This window comes from Diabrotica virgifera, chromosome 2, assembly GCF_917563875.1.
Source record: "Diabrotica virgifera virgifera chromosome 2, PGI_DIABVI_V3a".
Lineage (NCBI taxonomy): Eukaryota > Metazoa > Arthropoda > Insecta > Coleoptera > Chrysomelidae > Diabrotica > Diabrotica virgifera.
This window is the reverse complement of record NC_065444.1, coordinates 236,756,063-236,771,779: the sequence shown is the minus strand read 5'-3', so window position 1 is coordinate 236,771,779 and position 15,717 is coordinate 236,756,063. Positions and strand designations below refer to the sequence as shown.

Here is a 15,717-nt window from a genome sequence, read left to right as displayed (position 1 = left end):
AATTAAAAAAACTACAATTTAGTAATATATCATTTTTTTCCTATCTCCAGTATTTTCGGAGATATTTTGAAGTAAAAGGTAAAACATGGGAAATTCCAAAAAATTAATTTTTTTAAACTCCAATTTTTCTAAAATTTGGCCTTCTTAATAGGTCAAACTTTTTGGGTGTATTACTAATACAAATGTAAAAGGAATTATAGAAAGGTGAAGAACAGCTTTTAATTAGGAGGGTAGTTAGAGGGTTGTTTTCACTGATTTTTTCATAGAAAAAGACATTTTTTTCATTATAGGTCGCTTAATTTTCACGGTAGAAGTTTTGTATTATTATTTTTTGAAAGGTCTAACTGTCTACTTGAAAAAATATTATATAAGTTTTCCTCGAAAAATGCAAAGTTTTTCCGTTATTTGGGTTTGAATATTTCAAATTATGCATTTTACGAAAAAAGCTAACTTTTAACATGCTGTATCTCGGTCCGTATTAATCTTAAAGATATTACAGAAAAAGAATTTGGTTTATGTTACTAAAAGATACAATTTTGATATCGGAAATTTTTTTGATTAAATGCATATTTTTCGAGGTATTCTCAAAAAACCTTCTAAAAAAATCGATTTTTTCGTCGAAAAACTGTTACTTTCAAGCGCGAATAACTCAAAAAATATTAGTTTCACGAAGAAAATGTAAAAAACATTTTTTTCTTAGAATTACTTTTTACATCGATCTACATGGATAAAATGTAATAAAAAATGCCCGCCCCCAAGATGGGGTGGCAACCACCCCCAAGGTTTTAGCGTACAGCGGCATGATATAGAAAATGATCCTTGGACTATTCCCTACCTTCTATGAAAATTTCAAGTAAATCCATGCTGGACGAAAAAATTGCGAGCCAAAATGCTTCATTTCCTCGACTATAATATGTTAATATTGCTTTTAGTCTGAAGATACAGTAACGTCGATTACTTCTTTTACTTTACTTCTTCTTGGAATGTATCCTGAAATCCAAGAAAAAGTGGTGCGAGAAATATATGAGATAATGGGTGATGGAGAACATGATATTCAAGAACCTCATTTAGAGAAGTTCGTTTATTTGGATATGGTAATTAAAGAGGTAATGCGTTTGTTTCCGATTGCTAGTTTCATTGTTCGGAAATCAGAACGAGAATTTAATTTAGAAGGTAAGTAGCTTTTCTCCACATTCTGTTTATTAGTATAGGCGTAACCAGGGGGTGGTTTTGGGGTTTATAACCTATAACCTTTTGTATGTACTTTGAGCTCTATATGCTTTACCTTTACACCATTATTATTCCATACCCCCAGATACCTTCAAGTAGATGTAACCACCCCCCCTTAGGATCATCCTGGTTATACTGTTACACCTCTGTTTATTAGCTGTTAATTAGAATACTAATGACTACACAGAAATTGTTTATATGACAGTGACCTACAGAATAGATTAAAAAACCCGAAATGAGCTCAGGACCAGGGCGCATCTGTAAAAATCATTTGGATGTTGAGAGGTGACTCATATTTTTTTTTGCAGAAATTGCATTGAAAATTACGCATATGATAATATTTGAGTTATCCTCCCACTTAAAAAGGTCAGGAACATTGTTTAAATAATCAAAATGTCAAAAAATGAAGGAAAAATTCGATATTTTTCTTGGTTTTGTGATTATAACTTTAAAAGTATTCATTTTCGAGAAAAATTGCACCGACATAAAAGTTGCGTAATTAAATTCCCTACAATATGAGATTAACTGAAAATTTTAAAAATTGTCACCCTTGTTGCAAAATAGCAATAATTTCGAAAAAATCCATGGTCCTTCTCGTAGCACCAAAAATTAATGCTTATTTAAAAAAAAATTCCTGATGCCGTGGTAATTAACCGATTTTAATTTTGCAAATTGTAAATGAAAGGTACAGTATTCTTCTATTTGTAAAAACTTTTGACTTGCTATCTGCTTTATTTTCAGTCCTGCAACATTTTGAAAAAATGAATTTTTTTGCGAAAGCTGGATTGCAAAATTTATTTTGCAAAATGTACTGAACCGATCTTAACTAAATTTACAGTATTGTTTTATCATACCATAACGTGTTTTGGGGTGAAATATGAAGTTCCTATGTGGAGCACAAATGGTTGAAAAACGTAAAATGCTAATACTTGTTTTTTATGTATTTTTCGCAATTATTGCTATTTTGCAACAAGGGTAACAATTTTAAAAAATTTTAACTAATCTTATATTGTAGGAAATTTAATTACGCAACTTTTATTTTAGTCCAACTTTTCTCGAAAGTGAATACTTTTAAAGTTATAATCAAAAAACGAAGAAAAAAAATCGAATTTTTCCTTCATGTTTTATCATTTTGATTATTTAAACAATGTTCCAGACCTTTTTGAGTGGAAGGATAACTCAATTATTATTATATGGGTTAATTCCAAGCAATTTCTGCAAAAAAATTAGTCAGTCACCTCTCAACGTCCATCTCAAAACAGATCCGTCCTGGACTACTCGGTAAACAAGGACAAAATTATTGCAAGTTGTGTACATCATCAGTCCTTCTTCTTCTTTAAGTGTCATCTCCGCAGAAACTACGTACCCATCCCCTTAAACCAGTCCCTTAAATTTTTCAACCATGACACTCTCCTTCTCCTTCCACTTATCTTTCCCTGTATTATCAGTCTTAGAATTTCATATCGCTGCCCTCTCATTACGTGTCCCTGATATTGTAATGACGGTCGGCAATCATCATAGCTATTCGGACTTTACAGACAACTGCTCTGAAAAGTTCATTTAATGTACATCCGTACCATACTCTTAGGTTGCGCAGCCACGATATTCTGCGGCTCCCTATGCTTCTTTTTCCTTGAATCGGTCCTTTCGTAATCAATTGGAACCAGTTATATTTCTCTCCACGTGTAATATGCCCGAGATATTCTAATTTTCTTGTTTTGACGGTATTTGAGATTTCCATTTTTTTATTTATCTTTGTCAAAATCTCTTTGTTTGTGACGTGTTCTGTCCACGATATTTTCAGAATTTTGTTCTGTACGCCGACAGCTCGAATGATTCTAGTTTTTTCATTGATGCCGCATTCAATTTCCAAGCTTCCATTCCATAAAACAAAGTCGAGAAAACGTAGCAGCTAGCCAACCTAACTATTTGGTCCAACTTTAAGTCTCTTGTGCAGAGCACTTTGCTCATTTTGTTAAAATTTGCTCTAGCATTTTCTATTCTGATTTTGATTTCCTGGAAGTAATCACCTGTGGAGTTGATCATTGTTCCAAGATATGCATATTGGTCGACTCGTTCGACATTGGATCCGTTTATGAAGAAATTCTCGTTATTTCTTTGAGTCTTCGATATTCTTATAAATTTTGTCTTCTTGACATTCATTGTTATACCGTATTCTTGTCCAAATTCCGCTATCCTGGTCACCAGTCTCTGAAGATCCCAATATTTTCGGCTAAGATGACTCATCTGCATATCTAATGTTCTTAATGTGAATTCCATTTACCTTTATTCCAGTTGTTTCACCCTCAAGAGCTTTTTTTCAGATCTGTTCCGAATAGACGTTAAAAAGAATTGGCGACAACACCCATCCCTTTCTTACTCCTCGTCTGATTTTAATTTCCTCTGACAACTTATTGATATCACGTACTTTTGATCGTTGCTTATGGTAAAAATTCAATATAATCCTGAGGTCATTGTAGTCTATCTTCTTTGATTTCATGACATGCATTAATTGTTAATGTCGTACTTTGTCGAATGCTTTATTATACTCAATAAAATAAAAATGCTTTATTTTAGTCATCGGTCCTCCCATACCTATTTATTATCGTGTAATAAAATGTTATTAATAAGTGTACTTACATCAAATCAATGTGTAAAGCTTGTTAGCGGGGCAAAATGATAAGATTTTTCGCTTTACCTGCTGCATGATCGCTAAATCAATATAGTTCTTACTTCACAGAGTAATAGGTTTTCTCTTAGGTACTTTATACATATATAGATATTGTTTTTTTAGGATATTTAATCCCTGAAAAATGCAGCGTGATAATATCAATTTACAATATCCATCGAGATAAAAGGTATTGGGAAAAACCAGATGAATTTTATCCAGAACATTTTCTCCCTGAAGCTACGAGAACGAGACACCCATATGCATATATGCCTTTCAGTGCTGGACCAAGAAGTTGTATTGGTTAGTACAAGTTATGTACCTTTTACTTTATGTACTTGCATTATATAATCATACAAAAAGTAGTAAAAAGTTCTTGATTAAAAAAACAATATAATCTTGTATGTATGTATCGGTTCTAGAACGTCTTTCGACGTTGTCTGATGCCTAACTTCCACGTCCTTCTATCATCCCATTGGCCATCTCTAAGATCCCTTGTACTCATTGCTTTAGTTACCCCTTCTTTCCATGTCTTTTTGGGTCTTCCTCATTTTTTGCGGTTTGGCGGTACATACTGCATAATCTTTTTGGGCAATCTTGTGTCTTCCATTCTTTGAACATGACCATACCAAATCAACTGTTTCCTCTCAATGTCTGTTGTTAAGTAACCATCTATTCCAATTCGTCGTTTTACTTCCTCATTTCGAACTGTTTCCCTACGGGATATACCTAACGATCTTCTAAACACATCCATTTCTACAGCTTCTAATTTTTTCCTGTAGTTATCGGTTATTCTCCAAGTTTCTGCTCCGTAAAGTAGGCTGCTTTTAATAAATGTTTCATAGATATTGTATTTTCGCTGTATTCCTATTTCGGAGCTCCAAAGTATTCCATTTAGGCAGCCAATTGTTCTTCTAGCTTGTGTTACCCTTTCTTACTTTATCGTACTATATACGTAGTATAGTATAATAGATAAAGTTATAGGATCGTGCAAAAAAAATTTTTTTCAGATTTCACTTTTTTTCGACGTTTTGAGTCCCCCTGAGTGTAAAAAGCAAATAAAAAAATGTCGGAAGTATGTACGTACGTACGTATGTTGCCACCGCCCAGCAAAAACTACCGGACCGATTTTGATGAAATTCGGTATGAGTTAGTTTAAGAGAATTTTGTCGAGAAAGTAAGCTTTTAAAAAAAAACTCTCAAAGGGGGGCCGAAATAGGGGGGTTATTTAGGGCCCATTTTTGCAAATTTTGACCGAAATAAATGAAATTCAACTCAGAGTAAGCTCATCGATAGGTAAATAAGAATACGGAATTTGACATTTCCAAATTCAAAATGGCGGCCAAAATGGTCGACCGCCCACCCGACACATTTCCCTACCTATCTAAAAACTTGTTTAAGATAAGTTTAATTTGAAAAAGTTGTTATATAGCCTAAAGATTGGGCTATAAGAAGGATGTTATCGTTTTTCAGAAAAAGTTACGGGTTGCCTATATTTAAGGGGTCAAAATTTGACATAAATTTGAACTAGATTTTCTCAAAAATAGCTCCAAGGAATTTTTTTATTTTTTGATATATTTTTAATATCCTATCGGTAAATTGAAAGACATTAGTCAGATTTCTTAACTCCCCATAGGAGGGGAGTTATGATTTTTTTATAAAAAAATATTTGAGTGCCCGTAACTTCCTTCTTAATAGAAACTTAAATTTGAAATTTTGCAGACATATATGCTACTTTATTATCTATTATCGCAATAAATTTTACCTAAAGTATGGCTTCCGGTTGAACCGAAAATGAATAAAAAATCTTATTTTTTTAATATGTCTTGTATATTTTTACACATTTTGAAAGAATGCAAAATTACCTTTCCAATGACATAAAATCTATTGCTGTAGCTCAAAAACTCGAAAAGTTACGGTAAATATAAATTTTGCTATAATCTTATGTGTGTCCTTTCTCACGCGATCATAGCAGAGCATTATTGTAGGGCAGTCAATGAGGGTATTTGGCTCCGAATTCCATCCTACTACATTGATATACTTGATATTTTCACAGTAAGTAGGGAATAGCTTAAGAAACAAAATCTACCCTATATACTATGGTGCTTTTTATCTTGGGGCGGTTCCCACTTCTTCAAGGGGGTGGAAAATTTGTTGGTCAAAATAAGCACGGAAGTGGCTGAAGAATCTATTTCTAAGCAAAAACTGGTCTATACTTTTTTTTGGGAACTCAATACTTTTTGAGTTATGCGTAGTTGAAAATTGGCCATTTTCATGGAAAAATGACACCTTTTCGGACGGATTTTTTGTGAATACCTTAAAAACTATGCATCGAACTAAAAACACTATATAAAACATTTTTTAGATTATATTATATATAACATTTTATAAATAATAAAGAGCTTCGTTCCTTCGTAAATGTTGTATTTATAAAACAAAAAGAGATATGGTAGGTGAAAATAGTTTGTCTTTTGGTGCATGCTCAAATTGGTGTATTCAACTTGAAATAACAGAGGAACGGTAGGTTTTAGGTGTATAATGCTACCAACACCTTTTGTAGTGTTTGAAAATGCCTTTAAAACGAGCACCGTTAAATGTCGGTTACATACAAATTAAGCGAGATATGGTGCAAAAAAAATATATGACTAATGTACTTTAAGGAAAAATGAAAAGTATATACATTTAACTCCCCATCCACCATAATTTAAATGCATTGTTTTTCTTTTGCAATACCTTTTAATATAGTGTTATTTTTACTTTCAAAAAGTTTAACGGGTTTAAAATGAATGGTTTTTGTAAAAAATGTGATCAAATTATAGAATGAATTTTTAAATTTTGTTAAAAATCTTCCTTTCTCTCCATGTAATTTGAAAATAAAAATATTTCACCCATGAGAAGTGGTGGGAACCGCCCCCATGATAAAAGCGCCATAGTATATAGGATAGACTTTGAATTAGGAGATTGGGCTACTCCCAAAATTTCATTAAAATCCATGCAGTAGGATAGAATTCGGAGGTAATATCTTGTTTTTAATCTCGCGCATTGACTGGCGTAATAGAAATAGAATGAAATGCAAATATTGTAAACTATTAATTTCTCAGAAAAATGAACTAATTTGAAATGAAAGTATGACTATAATATTCTATGGATTTATGCAATAATCTATACATACATCTATAGTGTTTCCCCGAAATATGACATCGAACATTTTCTCAAATGCAGGAATTAATGATGCGTAGAACCATAAAATACTTTCAAGTACAGAAAATGTTTCTAAAATATCAAAATAACGAGTAACTTTGTTATTTTTATAGAATGCCAGTGTCTAGTACCATAACGATAATAGATCGGTACGATAAAGTTCTCGGGCGGCCCTTCCATCCAGCGTTTTTTTATTGCCTCATCGTCTTTTCCCGTTCTATCGAAGATTACTCCCAGGTACGTGTATTCACTACAGGATTTAATTTCTTCATTATCCTCTAGTTCGATATTGGGTAACTTAGCTCCTATGGGTAGTTATTTAGTTTTTTCCACATTAATTTCCAAGCCCCACTGTTCATATTCCTCCTTTAGTTTTCTTGCCGTATACTGTAGATTGTCTTTATCATTAGCTATGATGACTTGCTCATCAGCAAATTGTAAGGTATATAAACAAACCTCTCCGAGGTATATACCCATACCGTGGCATTTACGTTTCCACTGGTTTAGTACTTTTGCAACATATATCTTGAACAAAGTTGGTGAAATACAGCAGCCCTGGCGCAGACTTAGACTTAGATTTCTTGTTAAATACAAAATGAAAAATATGAATTATTTATCTAGTATTTTAGTAGTATTGTCACAATAATTATTATAACGTTGATTTTATTATTATTTTAGGCAAACATTTTGCAGTTATGGCACTGAAAATAATATTAGTAACCATTCTTCAGAATTTTGAAATTGAATCTGCAGGTAAATTGGGGGATATAAAACTGAAAACTGACATTAGTGTTCGTCCGAAAGATGAATGTTTTCCTGTTCAAATAAGGAAGAGGCAGTTTATTGATTAAGATATTTTATTTAAATAAATAATTATTTGGTTTTAGTAATGATTTAAATTGAATAAATTTATATTTTTTATTAAGTATCTATCTACTCGAAGTTTATTTAAAACATTATTTTCCTCAATCAGGCTTACATTTTATAGTATATTATAAATAGTAGTAGAAAATCGCCAGGAGAGGATAGAATATCGAATGAACTCCTAAGATACGGAGGACAAGATCTGACCAAACAACTATTAAAATTAATCAAAAAAATAATAGATCACAACAGAATACCACAAGAATGGAGATCAAGCATCATCCCAATACCCCTCTTCAAAAAGGGATACAAATCGGATTCGGAGAATTACAGAGGCATTAGTTTATTAAACACAAAATTAAAATTAAAACCCAAAGTGATAACAAACAAATTGAATGAAATTATAACATTTGTAGAACAACAATATTTTAGTTCGGGACATAGGCGTAACCAGGGGGGTTTGAGGGTTATAACCCACCCCATTGGGATGTACTTTGAGCTCTGTAGGCTTAACACTATACCCGCCAGAGACCTTCCAGTAGTTATAACCCCCACTTAGGATCATCCTGGTTACGCCGTTGGTTCGGGAAGATCAGGCACCAACGATATATTTATTTATAATGAAACAAGTTTAAGAGAAATTTATGTAGAAAAGGACACACCATTAAACTTAATAAAAATAATAAACTTAAAGATAAAACCCATAACTAAATTAAAATTCATGGTGACGTTTCAATTATTACTTTAATAATCGTCAGAATAATAAGTTTCTTGAGCGGATGCTTTAAAATAATTTTAAAGGAACAAACAATAATTAATGAAAGCGTAAAAAATGACATTGACAATCATTGGGTTAAGTCAATAATTTCAAACACGCCATGTCTTGTTGCGTGTTTAAGGATGACTTCAAAAGAAATATGGATAATGCCTCCTTGATGCTGAGTTCCGTTGGAGAACTTGCATGACCAATGATTGAGAAGTCCTTACGACTAATAAGGTGGTCAGAATAAGTCATATGTTGGAATACCGCTGAATTTGGAACTGTTCTTGATCGTCTTCCTAAGTGAGGAGTGACACCTAAGTGTTCGCAACATCTGACATTAAAGTGACGTCGAGTCTTCCCGACGTACGTAGCTGGATGATATTTTTCTCATCTTCAAACATACCGATCACATTCAACATTTTTAGATTATCTCAACCAAAAACACCACAATATGAAATTTACTAGTGAAATTGAAGTCAATGGAAATCTGCCCTTCTTAGGAATTAACATCTTCAGATCACCTTCAGGTTTTTCCACTACAATATACAGAAAGCCAACCTTCACCGGCCTGTATATAAACGCAGATAGCTTCATTCCCAACAAATACAAAACAAGTTTAATCAATATACTTGTTCACCGCGCTTTCACTATCTGTTCAACCTGGCAATTCCTACATGAAGAGTTAGAAAACATAAACGTGATCTTAAGTAAAAATGGTTTTTCGTTGAACTTCTTAGAAAGATACATCAGACGTTTTTTCAATAACAAATTCCAACCAAACAACAAAGTAGAAGAAATCAAAGAAAATATCTATATCAAACTTCCATATACTGGTTACCACAGCTTACAAATCCGACGCAACATCCGTAGAACAATTAAAAAAGCATTTCCCTCTATAGAATTAAGATTTCCTTCTATAGATTAAGATTAAGAACAGTTCCAAATTCAGCGGTATTCCAACATACGGAATGGGACGTTTCGATGCCGCCGGTTCATCGCCGGCCGTTTCGATGCCGCCGGTTCATCGCCAGTCCATTTAATCGCAGTCATATCTCGCATTTCCTAGAATTCCTAATTAATACTAAAAATAACTAATAATTGTAACTGTCGAAAATTCGGAAATATATCAGATAGCGATTAATTGACTGGCGATGAATCGGCCGGCATCGGCATCGAACTGGCGGCATCGAAACTACGGCGATGAAACGTCCTAGACCCTCCAACATATGACTGATTCTGACCACCCTATTAGTCGTAAGGACTTCTCAATCATTGGTGATGCAAGTTCTCCAACGGAACTCAGCATCAAGGAGGCATTATCCATATTTCTTTTGAAGCCACCCTTAAACACGCAACAAGACATGGCGTGTTTGAAATTATTGACTTAACCCAATGATTGTCAATGTCATTTTTTACGTTTTCATTAATTAGGCATTCCAAATCACGTGATATAATATGGCTGCTGGATGGCGAAACTGTCATCCATAGGCGTATCCAATGTTTAAACCACTTCATATTTAATTTGCTATCACAATTTCACAAATTTCGCTACACAATTAACAAAAAAACAAAACCAAACAGGATATTCTTTACAAATTTGTCAATATTCAAGGTAAACATTAGATACGCCATGACCACCCCCCTTAACTATGTCTATGGCCATGTCAGTTTAGCCATCCACCGGCCACCACTGACAGTTCATTGGAATCCCTAATTATTGTTTGTTCCTTTAAAATTATTTTAAAGCATCCGCTCAAGAAACTTATTATTCTGACGATGATTAAAGTAATAATTGAAACGTCACCATGAATTTTAATTTAGTTATGGGTTGTATCTTTAAGTTTATTATTTTTATTAAGAGAAATTGTTAAAATACAACAAAACGTCATATTTATGTTTGGTGAACCTTAAGAAAGCATTTGACAGGGTCAAATTAAACCGGTGCCACCCAAAATTCCGTCAGCCAAAATCCCAACGGCCAAAACACCGACACGCCAAAATCCCAACAGACAAAAATCCCGAAATATAAATTATTATGTATTTTAAAAGAAAAGATTATTTAAACACTTCATTTTATAATATAAAAGCTATACTTACTGAAATGGAAGGTTGTAAGTGACATGATAATATCTATTATATGAAAGTAAACTATTATATGAAGAATTTGATTATACATATGTATATTATAGGACTATATATTGGCAAAAAAAATAATTTAATTCATATACCCATGTTAGAAATTTTATTTAGAAAATTAGTTCATATTAAATGGTAAATACTTTTGTTTAGTAACAAAAAAAGAGTGTGTGTACTTGTGTACGCACGTAAGAAGTTATACTTCTTTGTCGTCATAAAAAAACATTTTTTTTTATATACCTCATACAAAATTGATAAAATTTGATATAAGATGGTTATATTTTAGGTTTTAGATCATGCAGAACATTCTATAAAGGATAACTTTTCTTTCGTAAAATTAATAACAAAAGTTACCATAATTGAAAAAGCAGAAAATTATTTCTTTTTCAAATAGAAGGATGTAATTGCATATTAGAATATAGTTCTAATTCCAATTAACTTTTCATAATAACAATGTTCAATATTTTAAAAATAAAGCTACTTTTCTCTTGAGTGAAATTTATATTTTTTGACGTACCCTGTATATTACCCATAAAATTTACTATCTGATGGTTGAATCATAGATTCTAGATATTGCAGAACCTTTTATGTAAAACAACTATTTTTCGTAAAATGAATAATAAAAAAGTTTTCCATATTATTGTTCCAACTTACAGGTTGACAAAAATATTTTTAAATCAGTAGGTAAGTCAAAAGTGTAAACTTAACCTTAATTTAACAAGAGTTATTAAATTAATATTTATTGACGGAAAACTCCATTTTACAATTAAAATTAAAAGTCAAAATTAAACATTGAACACAAGTTAACTTACATTACTTACAATTAAACTAACGACATCAAAAAATTAAAATAATTCACGTGAAATAGTCCTTTTAAAAGCATTTAGTGTGACTCCCATAAAGTCTATATTTGGAAACTCATTTACACTAGAAACAATTCTATTTAAAGGCATATTTTCTGCATGACGTGTATTGCACGATCTAGCGGATAGCAAGGGACATCTTCTCAAATTCCTAGCTGGAACATAAAAATCTATTCGAACCAGAATGCTAGGTGCAACAATAATACCATTTAACACCTTAAATACGAAATTAAGGTCAAAGTATCGCCTGCGATCCTCTAGACGGTGCAAATGAAACATCTGCATGACCTGACTGGAATTCAATTGCATTCCTCTAGTACCTAATCTATACCGCAGATATCTAACGAATTTATTTTGAATCGATTCAATTCGATATTTGTGATTCTCATAACTTGGACTCCAAATCACTGAACAATACTCTAGTAATGAACGAACATAACTCAAAAACAATCTCACAATTACAAACAAATTATTAAAATCATATGACATTCTGATGACTAACCCTAATGTCCGATTAGCACGCGCAATAATGGCATCATAATGGTCCGTGAAACTTAGCTTACTATCCAGCAACACACCTAAATAATTACCTGAACCCTAGATAAATCCACATCTCCTATCTTGTATTTAAAATCATTGTATTATATCTTGTATTATAATCGGTTCGCTAAACTCAGACACAACTGGCTAGTGTTGTTAGTAGATATTTTTTTTGTTTTTGGCCAATTTTGCGAAAATTGGCAAAATTATTAACAATTTAGAAATTTTTTTTTTTGCCAATTTTACAAAATTGGCAAAATTATTTACTAAAATCACTAGCCATTTGTAGTAACACTAGTGGTACTCATTATTTTCTTTTAAAATATCATACAATATATTATTTACAAAAGTATATACAAATCCCGTATAATATCCCTACTTTATAGCATTTTCAATATCTTCCGTAAGTCCAAACGCTGAGTTTCCAATTTTTTTTCAAGGCGTCCAACTTTCTTTGAAGCGAAGCTCAATTGTTCAAATATAAAAAAACTCTCCTGTGGTCTTGTCCGTATGAGATGATATGCCAGTCGCTAATGCATTATTGTCCTCTATGTTAACTTTTTAATTTATCTGTTCAGCCTACAAGAAAATTTAATGCAATTTAAATTTTAGACCACAACTACACCTGATATGAATAACATTGTAACTCCACTTATAATGTTTTTCAACTATTGCTTAAATGACATCTATAAAGGACAACTTTCATTCTGATCTAAAAACTTTTATCCTATCTTATGTACCTAATAGGTCTGGATCCCGCGTATGAAAAAAAAGTTGATTAATAGCAAGCTGAAAATTTGTTAATAGCTTAAGGGTGTCTAGTCGGATAAACTTTGATATATGGGAACACTGTAACAGGGGCAGTTTTAATTGTGGAACAGGTTAAAAATTTGGAACGGTCAGAACACGAAAATGGCACATTTATTTTGTCCGACAGAACAGACATAAACTCTCCGAACAGAGATTAAACTCTCATGCAAAAATCAGTCTGCTATTTATCACCTGTCATAATTCCTGTCATTTGACATATTCTATATGTTCCACTCATTAAAACGCCAATTTGGTGATAAATAGCAGTCTGATTTTTGCATGAGAGTTTAATCTCTGTTCGGAGAGTTTAAGTCTGTTCTGTCGGACAAAATACATGTGCCGTTTTCGTGGTCTGACCGTTCCAAATTGTTAACCTGTTCCACAGTTAAAACTTCCCCTGTTCCAGTGTTCCCATATATTAATGTTTGTCCGACTAGACACCCTTAAGCTAATAACAAATTTTCAGCTTGCTATTAATCAACTTTTTTTTTCATATGCGGGATCCAGACCTATAAATAATACAGTCGAACCCGCTTATTAGAATACCTCTTAAAGGAATATCCCGGTTTAAGGAATAGAAATATGAGGTTCCGAAACGATTTTACTAGCCGCCAATGATCGGTTATTAGAATATCCCGGATATAGGAATACTTTTGCTTGGCACGAAGGCTATTCCAATAAGCGGGTTCGACTGTATAAAGTTTTTTAATAAAATAACCTCATTGTAAGTGCAAATTTTGAATCACTCTGTGGAAAAACTTTGTAACCAATGTTACCAATACTATTAATTTCTATAATTGATGAATATTTTTATAAAAACATTGTAACATCTATATAATTTACGAGTGAACTAACTTCCACTGATAAAAATAAGGTACCTGATGTTCACAGTGGATTACATGTTCAAGAAGCATCAACAGCGGAAACCCCTTCATGCATCAAAGTCATTAGTTTATTATTAGATACGTCTGCTAAGAAAAAATTCCCAAAGAAGAAAAATCTTGGAAAGAAGAGACAAAGAGATCCAAGTGTTTCCAAAATTAATATTTTGAAGAAACTGAGGAACTCTGACCAAGAATACACTAGAAAAACTGTAAAATTAACGTAAATGAGAGAACTGGGGCCTCGATGTAACGATAAATGTAACATTAAATGTAAATCGAAATTATCTAAAAAAAAATGACTCAATTCATTTAATAATTTTTGAGCAATAGCTGATCATTTAAACAGAGTGCATACTTTTATTTATGTAGAGCATACTTATGCAGATATAGTCCGTCCCCTATAACTTTTCCCATGCGGTACGATTCATTTTCAATCAAATTAAGTCAAAACATAAATTGAAGCGAACGTCGATGTGTATATACATTTTGTATACTGTATACTATACTATATACTACACACTTCGGCGTACTTTTCACTTTCTGTTTTAAATTAATTTGATTGAAAATGAATCGTACCGCACGGGAAAAGTTATAGCGGTTTGCCTATATGTTCTCAAACAATAGAGAAAAGTTAAATGAGTCCACGTGAAACTGTTAAATATGGCAACTCGACTTAAATCAGAACCATTAATTCTAACAACAATGTGATGCATGAAAGCGAAAAGCTGAGGAAAAGTTATAAAAGATGGATTAAGCAAATTGTAGCTGGAGCATCACATGAGCTGATGGTTTATTGCATAGAAGGAGACAGTCTATTACCACCGCACAGTACTCAGCTGAGAATATTTTTTAACAAAAAATCAAAATATTAAATCTGTTATAGTGGAGAGGAGAAGACTGTTTTTAAAATTGTTCAAATCACTCAAAAACTTATCATTTCTATACAAATTTGTCAACATTCTTCATTATTCATTTTTTAGTTGTTATATCCACTTGAAAAAGCATAAGATAAATGTGTTTATTGGATTTACTCACTCTCAATTTACTTCTTCTTTTCCAATCTCCCCATTCTTTCAACATCATGTTACCTACGCACTTTTTTGAGGCTTGCGTACCATTTCCTGTGCTGGAACTTGATCAGGATAATTTTCGTCCTCTAAATAAGCAGGTTCGTCTAAAATTAATAGATTTATGTAAAATATTGTTATGTGAATGTACTAGATAGCCACTTTACACGATGCAACTAATTGCGCAATTTCTTGCAGTAGTAGAAATTGCATCGTGTCACACGAGAATTGAACAGAACAGCTGCAATCACTTGCAGCAACTTCTTGATGCAGGAAGTTGCAGCTAAATAGAATATGTTCATGCAATTTTTTCTGCAATTTGGTTATATCTTTAGCAACTTTTAAGGCTACACTGTTTGTTTTGACATTCTGTCAGCCTAAATTTCAAACTAAACAATATTTAAGGAAACTATAGGAACTTTTTACCAATTTCACGCTTCACAGATAATATTATTCTGGTGGATAACTTTAATTATACAACATAAGGATTAAAGAAACTATTTTCTATTTTTATTTCTTTTGTAACAACTTGTTTCCTTTTGTAAATGAATAATGTATTATAGGTAATACTTGCATTAGGTATTAAATTATTTTGTTATATATAATACATATTATAACTTTCTCAATAATCTAACATTTTTAATCTAATATCTGATAACTCTACTCAAAAAATCACATTCAATTTATAAAA

At 32.3% G+C, this 15,717-nt stretch overlaps 1 protein-coding gene across 1 annotated transcript in view; it reads left to right on the top strand.

The window, feature by feature from the left end:
* The window catches only part of LOC126880495 (cytochrome P450 4C1-like), a 56,207-nt gene extending 48,224 nt beyond the window's left edge, over window positions 1–7,983 (top strand). Inside the window, exons 8-10 of the mRNA XM_050644373.1 lie at window positions 933–1,173; window positions 4,025–4,201; window positions 7,778–7,983. Coding sequence (XP_050500330.1) covers window positions 933–1,173; window positions 4,025–4,201; window positions 7,778–7,950 — 591 coding nt within the window. The 3' untranslated portion in view covers window positions 7,951–7,983. The remainder of the gene's footprint in view (window positions 1–932; window positions 1,174–4,024; window positions 4,202–7,777) is intronic.
* Window positions 7,984–15,717: the final 7,734 nt, after the last annotated feature.